Genomic DNA, 10,102 nt, shown 5'->3' with positions numbered 1-10,102 from the left:
TAGGCCTGAGTGGTTGGCGTACGGTTATTATACATTTGAGGGAAGCAGTGGTTGAACAAAGGAGTGGGTGTTTCAAGCGGAATACACCAGTCTTAAGAGAAAGCGAAAACTTACACGGCGGAAAAATACTGGCTGGAAAAGTACAGACGGAGAGTAATCCCAACACTTAGTGTCCAACACTGCAACAACGTCGTTGAGTATTAGCCCTGCAAAAAAACAAAACCAAAAAAAAACAAAAAAACCCAACCTATTTACTGTTATTAATGTTAAATTGAGCATATCTGCACTCGTCTTTTCAAGTGTTCCGTTGCAGCTTCTGTGTCGTGTCACAAGATGCGATAGCCAGCGCTAGCATTAGCATGTGGGGAGGCGGCCGCCCGTGACGACGACTTGACCACTTGACCGCCGCTATCGACCCATCAGAATGCGGTATTCACGGAAGCCATGCGTGAATGCGTGATACGCTTGAACAGAACAGCCCCACCTCATCACAGATCACTGGAACTCCAGTATTACCGATTACATGTAAATGGTCACCGTCGAAACGAGGCAAAAACCGCCGTCGCGTTCCCGAACGGCCGCACCCTCGATGGCTCACCATTGGGGTTTGTTGGGAACCCCGCGTCCCCCCCCCCCCCCCGCCGTTCATATCCTTGATTCACCTTCTTTTTTTTCCAATTCATCCCGTAATCCCGTCGTTATCACTCTTCCATCTCACGTGTCGTTTACACAAGCGCGGGTTTGACTCGCGACGAAAGGTTCGGACCTTTTCTCGCGAGTCGGTCGCCGCCGAGTCGCTCGGTGAAAAGATTCATCCAATTTCCGATTTTTATTTTAACGTGTCGATCTGTCACACATTCAATTTGAATTACGTCAAAATGACCCGACCCTTTTTTTTTCCCACATTAATTTAATCCTCAATAATTAGTTTCAGTTGGCGAGTCGAAAATTCACTCACTCTCTCTCTCTCTCTCTCTCTCGCTCTCTCTCTCTCGCCCACTCTCCGAGTCTAATCTTTAGCAGCTTTTTGGGCACGTAGCCGAAGCCTGTGAGTCGCGACCCCCGAGTCCCAAACAAGAAGAAACAAACAAACTCAATTTTTTCATTTTATCTCCCCCCTCCCCCCCGCGCTGTCAACAGGCTGGGCGTACACATCCTATTTGTCTTCGATCCCAGCGCGCTTCGATCAGCTCAACATCCAATAATCACGCGTCTCCGAGAGGGGGGCGAATCACCACGGGTGAAACAAATACTGCATCTGTAAACATAGAACACGTATTTGACAAAACATAATTAAGTGGATGAAAATTGGAACGGCAATTACGGCACGCTGCCTCTTCCCGTGATATTTATAGCAAGAAAGGAGAAAGATGGAGAAACATGGGCTGTAATCAAGTGGGTGTTCAGGGGAGCGTGTGAAGCAGATGCTGGCGGTATGTGTGTGCACGTGTGGGTGTGTGGGTGTGTGTGTGTGTGTGTGTGATGTGTCCACCCGTGAGTGCACGGGGATTGGTCCCAAATAGTTCTGGCGTATGAGGTTTAGAAATACATCATAGTGCCTCCAAGCAGTCAGGAAAAGGCTTTGCAGCCACCCAAGGAGCCCGAACACTCCGGGCCCGGGGCCACAGAAGAACCAGGCGACTCGTTAGACGGAAGGACTCCCAACACCCCGACACTCCTAAGCCATTCAAAAGATTTGTTCCCCGTGCGCTTCGGATTCTTGCGTCGCCGATCGCGAAACCTGACTAAAGATGGCGGGCGAGTGAAATCTTTCCCCGGCAAAGAAGCTCCACCGCAACCTCCGCCCGCTGTGTCAGAAGATAACGCTGAAACCTGGCTCCATTGGAACGAGGCTCACCCAGCCGTGAAGAAAGCTGCCTTCACGCCCGCCATAATTGGATGCTTATCAATATTATTGCATGATTTGACACTGAAAGAATTGCTTAATCAATGACAGTGTCTCTCTCTCTCGCTGTCTCTCCCTCTCTACCTTCTCTCCTCCTCCTCCCCCTCTTTTCCCCTTGGCCCTTCCTAAGCCGTTGCCAAATCCTGTCCTGGTCCAGAACTTATGTCTGGCCAGAGAACAGAGGAGGGGCACAAAGTGTCTTCTAATGAGACATAAACCGACGGAGGAAAAGTGCATAGAAAGTTCAGCCCTTCCTTTTCCTTTGGATTGTCAGATCTGGTCGGGTCGTATAAACTAGGATTTTGTAAAACGAAAATATATACAAAAGTCGGTGGAAGGGATAATGGGTTGTATCATTCCGAGTGTTGATGGAATTTGAGCAAAATAAAACAATTTGCCGTTTGTCTGAACCGGTTTTTCAAAGCAGGAGAGAGAGACCGCATTTCTTTCGGACATCCGTCGTAAATAATGAATAAAGCTTTTCAAAAATGAAAACAAGGCATCGCAAAAAACGCCCCAAGAAAGTGTCTGGAGGGCGGCCGCCACCGCCAGCCTCTCAGTTGCCAGCGCCGGCTAATCATCGGCCAGATCAGTAGCTGGCTTCGGCGGGGACATAGCCTCCGCCAACTTCTCAGGAGTCTTCATTTTGCCCCTCACCCCGCGCCCTGCCAAAGTGGGATAGTGCGCCTTATGTTTCCCGCTGGTGAAATTCAAAGCTATCTCCCGTGTCATCCTTCAGAGGAGAAACGCGCAGCCTCGTGAAAACCAAACGGCATCTGTTCCACCTTGTGCCGCGCTAAAAAAAACAAAAAAAAAACAACGCAGAACATTAAACAATAAACGCAAAGCGCCATGAATATAAAATGCGCATTGAACTCCCAAGACGCTCCTTTTACGGGCAGGGAAGACAAAGGCAAACAGGAATTTCCTTCCGTCATTTGAAGGCAGTACTTGATTAACTACAGCGATAAAGTCAATAAAAGTCAAAGCCCTTGCGGCAAGAATTTCACAAAAAAAAAAAAATATATATATATACTGTATATATATATATACATAACAAAGAGTACATGAAGCATTGTATCAACCTGACCACAAATGACGCACTTCCTAACCTTCACTCTCTTCAGATAAATATGTGGATTTCCTGAAAATACAAGGCATTATCCTTTCATCTGAAACATACACGTGGAACATAAATGTCCCTGTGAGGGACTCCACATTTACCAGGTTTTCAGAACAGAGGGTCCTGCATAGTGGACAGTAAGATTTCAATTCTATTTTATTTAAACTTCCCCTTGAATGAACCATACAGGGGAAGGAAAATGTTTATTCATCTGAAATTAGGTTGTTTAGTTGGAAATTATTATAATAGTACAAATAATGAAATATTTAATAATGTATAATAATAATAATATCCTTAATAAAAATATATTATTATAATATATAATATAATAATAATAATAATAATAAAAGGCAATAATCATAATAATAATAACAACAATTAAAAGCAGTTTTAATAATGTTTGTTTTATTTAATATGTACACTCCTCAGTCCACTGTGCATTGTTGTGTCAAAAGCATTGTCTGCTTGGCAACAACTGTACAAAACTATACAATATAAAACACCATGAACACTATTGACCGACACAACACAGGATCCAAACATCATGTAAAACAGTCCGAAAAACAAGCTGGAAGATTGAGACAAATTCATCTCAAAAACATGGCGGCGGAGGGACTTAGGGGCAGATTTACTGGCACGGTATTTAAGCGAATTTCAAACAAGGCGTAAACAAATCCTCGCTCCTCCAGACGCTCCGTCCTCCACTCAGACGCCCTGGTGCTCCGGCGCCTGGATCCCTTTCTCTCTCCCGTTCCTTCTGAATATTATGTTGCATTCCCCCGGCTTTGACCGCACGAAAGGGTGGCTTTTCTTGACCCACCCCTCCCTCCAGCCGGGGGTCTGGCGGTGTTATTACGTCGGGGGAGGCGCCGGTGCCCTTTAATTCCTGGACGTTAACCTTTTCCTCCCGGAGCAGCCAAGGGGGTCCGCTCCGGCCCCGATCCCACCGCCCCGCCCTCGGCCTCCGTTCACATCTCTGTCGGATGAGACACCAGAATTAAGGAAGCGAGGACACCGGCAAAAACCCACAGTGGGCTCCACATGGGAGCATACAAATAACCATTCCCTCCGCGCTCCGGGAACGCGGCGTCCCGTGCGATATTATCGCTGTGCAGCGCGAAGATAGCGCACGCCGGGTCTCCAGACATTTCACTTACATACGAGAGGGTTAGTTAATAAAAGAAAAGAAAGATAGAAAGCGATGCGCTGACAGGGGGTACCACCGGGAAACTCGCTCGCTCCGTGGCGTCAACGGGGTGAGTGAGGAGATGTAGAGTGATAGAGGTGGTAATCCTTGAAAAATAAAATGAAATAAAATACGCACCGCTGAGCTCCTGTTCCAAGCTGTCGATGAAGCTCTCGAGTTCCCCGGTGTCTCCCGGCTTGGCTTGAGGAAGGAAGGAAGGGATATTAAAAAAAAAAAAAAAAAAAAAGAAGAAAAAAAAAAGATGAAATAGGGCGGGGGAAAAAGCAGCTAAGTTCGGTGGTGTTTTCCCGAAAAAGCTAAACTAAATCCCAGGATTACATATCAGCCAGATTGCTTCAAGAGTAGAAAAAAAAAAAAGAAAAAAAAGACATTGAACTGATTCGGATGAAATCACTCGATTCTGATAAATCCAGAGGCATAAAGATCCCCCAAGCAGCCTCTCGGGATCTGTTTTGCAACTTAATGTGCGGATATAAATAACTAAGAGTCCTGCAACATTTGGGGCTTTGTTGTGCTAAGCATCAGGGGCTTTTAGAGGGTCGTTGATAGCAATCTCTGCGGAGTCAGGGCGACCGCAGATGGACGGATGGAGACCTGGAGTACCTTTTGGTGCCGGGATTCTGCCTCCCACGTAGAGCTCCTCTTCACTGGTACTCAAGCTGTTTACCAAAGACGAGCCGTTCCCCTCGCTGCCTGAGGGAAGACATGGGGAAGAAACGCGGGGGTCAGACCGTGGGACTCAAACACAAAAACAAGGACGACAGCGACCACCACCACAACGACGACGACGACGACGACGACGACGACGACGACAACAACAACAACAGCGACGACAGCAGCGGCGACTGAACACACCGCGAAAAAATAATAATAATCATAATAATGTGCAATAAAAATCAGGGCCAGCCGTCCCGCTCGCTGTTTTGGGACTCCCCAGCGTGAGCTTTACACAAGCCCGGGCTTCGCCTGACGAAATGGGGAGAAGTCGAGCGAGCTTCCATAATGACTACACATGGGAAAAAGGGGGAAAACACAATTGCTTCTTTTATATCATCACGACTGCAGACAAACACCAAACAAAACCACAGTAAGGAATTTGCCCGCCGAACAGCGGCAGGTTACGGACCCTTTGATAATTGCGGCTCGTTCGGGCGGAATCGCTATTGATTACGGCGAGCAGGGCATTGTGATGGAGACGTCCTGGGACGTGTATGCCGTCGCGCTCCTAATTGTATGTGATGTGATAATGAACAGGAACGGTGTGGAGCTGCCGTCGCGCACCCTGATAAGGCGGCGCGCCGGCCCCCCCGCGGGGACCGAGGCAACGAGTGTGACCTGTCGAGCGAAGTGACTCTCAACAAAGCAGACTTTAAAGCTGTGATTTAATACGTAAAATATATATATATATATATATATATATATATATATATATAAAAATAGATTTCTTCTGACTGTCTGTCATCCTCTCAGCTGTGGGTATACAAAGGGAAAATGCGCGCGTGTGTGTGTGTGTGTGTGTGTGGGGGGTTATGCAGTCTACAGGAAACGCCGCCACTGAACTCGATAATCCTTTCACCGAGTTGTTCTGTTATGGAGTGATTTGTGCGGCTACTCACTGTAATCCCAGTCACCGAAGCCGGCATCGCTGAGGGCGTCGTCCTCGTTTTCCCTGCTGTGAATTTGGGTCTTTTTCAGGAGGTGCCGGTAAGCGTCCGGATTGTTTCGGGGATTTGACGGCTTCAGCTCCTCCGCCACGTCTCGGAACTCCCGGAGCAGATCTTCCAGCTCCGTCTCAATGTCTGGTGGAAAAATGGGAGATTTGCTCGGGGTTGATAGGTCACTTCATTATATTGAAAAAATAAATAAATTAATTAAGCTATGTCAGCAATAAAGACAATACAAGATAAGATAACCCTATTTATATACTATACTACTAATTCAGGGAATAATAATAAAAAAACACTAGGGAAATAATATTTTCAGAGAAATGATATATAAAGGCACATATAGAGACAGAAGATGGTGAATTTCTTTCCTTTGTTATTTATTTGGCGTTGTATTTGTATTTTCTGCCACTTGTCTATGGAGCACAGTGTCACAGTGCTCTTTCAAAACGTGTTTTACTTACTTAATTACTTATTTACTTACTATATAAAGAATTCATGAAATTGTGATGAATGTAAAACGAATTTGTTTTATAGTTTTGAGTCTAGCTCATACATAATAAATACCTCTGATAAGGTTGGGGGGAAAAAAATAACAAAACCAATCATTAAACATCAAATATCAAACATATATTTGTTTGAAACAACTAAACAAGTACATTTCTATATGACACATACTAGGTGACTAGGCTGCACTCACCTGCGATGCATGTGGTGGTCATTTCTGAGCAGTGGAATGGAAAACAACACTATGAGCGTGAACAAGTTTCCCTCTGGAGGTCGAGGTGAAGAAAGGGCCCTCTGCGAGCTCTGCGCCGTGATTGGCTGTCGCAGAGACGCTCCTTCCGCTCCCAGCCTCCCAGCCAATCGGCGCCCGGAGCGCGGAGCCCCGTCCGCGGTCGGAAGCGCAGGAAGTTTCCAGGGGGAGGAACGTTCGTTCTGCCGCAGCAGCCCCGACGCGCACAAACCCACACACAGCGTCAGATGAATTGGCTGGACGTGAAAAGTTGACAGTAATTATAACCGTATGATACACTGAGAAGGTAATACACAAGAGTATGATGTGATACAATATGATATGATATTTATTACAGTCATTTTTTGGTTTGCTTTTTAATATTCTTCATGATTTATCCATTTATTATTTATAAGTTAATCTCTTCATGCTTCTTACTTAAAGTAATCTAGTAATAATAGTACTAAAAGTGGTAGTAGTAATAGCAGCAATAGTAGTGTTGTAGTAGTAGTAGTAGTAATAGCAGCAATAGTAGTGTTGTAGTAGTAGTAGTAATAGTAGTAATGGTGGTAGTAGTAATTGTAGTAATAGTAGTATAGTAGTAGGAATAGTAGTAGTAGTAGTAGTAGTAGTAGTGGCAGAAGTAGTAGTAGTAGTAATAGTAGTAGTAGTAGCAGTAATAATAATAATAATAGTATAGTAGTAGTAGTAGTAATAGTAGTAGTAGTAGCAGTAATAATAATAATAATAGTATAGTAGTAGTAGTAGTAATAGTAGTATAGTAGTAGTAGTAGTAGTAGTAGTAGTAGTAGTAGTAGTGGCAGAAGTAGTAGTAGTAGTAGTAATAGTAGTAGTAGTAGTAGCAGTAATAATAATAATAATAGTATAGTAGTAGTAGTAGTAGTAATAGTAGTATAGTAGTAGTAGTTGTAATAGTAGTAGTAGTAGTAAAAGTAGTAGTAGTAGTAGTAGTAATAGTAGTTTGGTAGCAGTAGTAGTAGAAGTAGGAGTTGCAGTAGTGGTAGAAGTAGTAGTAGTAGTAGTAGTAGTAGTAGTAGTAGTAGTAGTGGTAGTAGTAGTAGTAGTGGCAGAAGTAGTAGTAGTAGGAATAGTAGTAGTAGCAGTAATAATAATAATAATAGTATAGTAGTAGTAGTAGTAATAGTAGTATAGTAGTAGTAGTAGTAATAGTATTAGTAGTAGTAGTAGTAAAAGTAGTAGTAGTAGTAATAGTAGTTTGGTAGTAGTAGTAGTAGAAGTAGGAGTAGCAGTAGTGGTAGAAGTAGTAGTAGTAGTAGTAGTAGTAGTAGTAGTGGTAGTAGTAGTAGTAGTGGTAGTAATAGTTGTAGCAGTAGTAGTAATAGTAGTCCTTTTTGATTCTATTAATGTATAACACTATGAGTTGCATGTTATGTATGAAAGGTGCTAAACAAAGGTTAGGTTATATGGGTAGAGTATAGGTATAGGTTATGATGATGATGATAATACTAGTACTACTACTACTACTACTACCACTACTACTACTACTACTAATAATAATAATAATAATAATAATAATAATAATAATAAAAATAAATATAGCTGCAGGCAGCAATACACAGGTCCAGTTTTGTTGTGTTAGGTACAGTACATATGACAGTTTTCCAGATTCTTAAAAAGTTTCCAGTTTCTTAAAAGTTAAAAAAATGTAATTTTTACAACCACTCCACGAACCCTGGATTTATATTGCTTCGGTTCATGATGTCACAAAATGACTGTGCTCTCACAATTTTTCGGCGAGTTTGTAAAGTTTTACCCATATTTCCTGATACAAAAGCAGATCGGCGTCAATCAAACTTGTACAAGACGTATGAAAACGTTCCCGTTGTTGTTCGGGGAAAAAGAAGCGGGAAAACCTACAGCTTCATTCATTTCGTGTCCAGTGACGGCGCAGGGCTGTTGCTTCTGCTGCTGCCACAGACAACATGGCATCAAAGTGCTGCTCTCCCCCTTCCTGTGCAACGTCAACTGCTAAGCATTCCACCGTGTTGTTTATCACTTCATGTTTCATCAAGATTTTCATCCTCTCACGATTAAATCCGCATTTTCAATATGATCAATGCAAATACATTCATTAGTGTTGATTGTGGTTTTTGGATCTTCTCCTATTTTGTAAAGAGGATTATTCCATTCATCGTTAAATTCTGCCTCCTTATTCCGCTTGTTTTGTATTCTCAAATACGCCAGCGCTGTTTTTATCTTATCTGGATGAACATATTGATATTTATAATGGCCTTTGTAAGTTAGCTACCTCTTCAATTTGACATGAATCACAAGGTGATGATCATCAGATCTTGGAACTACATTGATTACATTGGTGATATTTGATATACTTGATACTTGATATACTTCACCTTTTGGTGAAGCCAGTATTTTCAGGAATGGAATAGTCCTCGCGGATACTTTTGCATTCGATGACCTCGACCGCGTCGGCGATTTGGGTCACATTTGTCGGTTTTCACTCATTTCTTCTCCGTGTGTGGATCGATTTGGATGAAAGTTGACCCACGAGATGTCTGTGACAAACATCAAACCAGACGTAACTTCTGCCGTTGTTCTGTTTCAAATAGTTTGAGTCTGAAAAAGTCTGAGAATTTTTCCGGAGCAACTACAATGGGGGATCCAGCCTTCAGGCCTGGACCCCTAATATAGCCGCAGGCGGCAATACACAGGCTCCGGTTTAGTAGTGTAAGGCACTAATTACAGTTTTCCGAGTGTCCGTAATGCCGGGATCAGACTACACAAATTCAGCCAGATTTCAGCGCAAATTTCCAGCATCGGGCTCGAATAGGAACGTCGGGAATGACGAGCGGGTGTCTTTACCCTGTGTCCTGTGACTTGATCAGAAGAAAGGTCTAGTGTTTTTTGTATTTTCTATACTTTTATCTAGTCTGAGCGAAAATGAAATGAACTGTCTACAATGGAAAACAATCTCGTTCTAATGGCAGGAAATATGGCTTTGACTATGAAATATAATGCTTATTGTAGACTTTGTCATTTGACTTCATATCAAAGTAAAGATATAAATGTATGTAACCGTATTCACAGACGTGCATTCTCTCGCGTTGTCCTCTTCCTCGTCGCCACTCTCAAATGGCCGCCTCCTTTTTGAAACGGGCCCGTTCGCCCGTGGCTGTCAACCAGGCTTTGCCGTTGCTCTAACTCCCCGCGATGCGTGTGTTCACACAGCCGAGCTCCCAGAGGCAGATGTACGACGTGTCTGCGTCGGCCGTCCACAGGTCCGGCCCAGGCCCAGGCTGTGCCGCGAGGTCCTGGATGCTGCCGTGACGGTGACGCTCTGGGTTCTCCCCACGTCCCGGGGGGGGGGGGGGGGGCGCGCGACTCGGTCGGGTCGCGCCAAGGCGAAAACCTGCGGTGATAGAGGGCCGCTCCCAGTCCCGCCGTGTCCACGTTTTGGTCGGGTGGA

The 10,102-nt window shown here is 44.1% G+C and overlaps 1 protein-coding gene across 2 annotated transcripts; it reads right to left on the bottom strand.

Annotated features, from left to right (window-relative positions):
* Positions 1–3,425: 3,425 nt before the first annotated feature.
* On the bottom strand, positions 3,426–6,686 carry LOC307235824 (uncharacterized protein). 2 transcript variants are annotated; one of them, XM_080008057.1, is made up of 5 exons: positions 6,601–6,686; positions 5,853–6,035; positions 4,840–4,929; positions 4,354–4,416; positions 3,426–4,005 (listed from the first exon to the last, which is right to left on the bottom strand). In XM_080008057.1, the coding sequence occupies exons 1-5, from the start codon at positions 6,620–6,622 to the stop codon at positions 3,998–4,000; spliced, it is 366 nt and encodes a 121-aa protein (XP_079864183.1). In that variant the 5' UTR covers positions 6,623–6,686; the 3' UTR covers positions 3,426–3,997. The 2 variants fall into 2 exon arrangements, with proteins under 2 accessions (XP_079864183.1, XP_079864182.1); XM_080008056.1 differs by lacking the exon at positions 3,426–4,005 and having other exon boundaries at positions 4,025–4,416.
* Positions 6,687–10,102: the final 3,416 nt, after the last annotated feature.

The sequence above is a fragment of the Zeus faber genome, assembly GCF_960531495.2.
Source record: "Zeus faber genome assembly, chromosome: 10".
Lineage (NCBI taxonomy): Eukaryota > Metazoa > Chordata > Actinopteri > Zeiformes > Zeidae > Zeus > Zeus faber.
This window is presented reverse-complemented; position numbering and strand designations above follow the sequence as displayed.

What these genes read in the sequence shown, in the direction of transcription:
- LOC307235824 (XM_080008056.1), bottom strand. Translation starts at nt 6,622, where the DNA reads ATGACCACCACATGCATCGCAG. An exon ending in GACCACCACATGCATCGCAG is followed by an intron (nt 6,036 to 6,600) that starts GTGAGTGCAGCC and finishes TTTTTCCACCAG; the next exon opens with ACATTGAGACGGAGCTGGAA. An exon ending in CAGAATCCCGGCACCAAAAG is followed by an intron (nt 4,417 to 4,839) that starts GTACTCCAGGTC and finishes TCCTTCCTCAAG; the next exon opens with CCAAGCCGGGAGACACCGGG.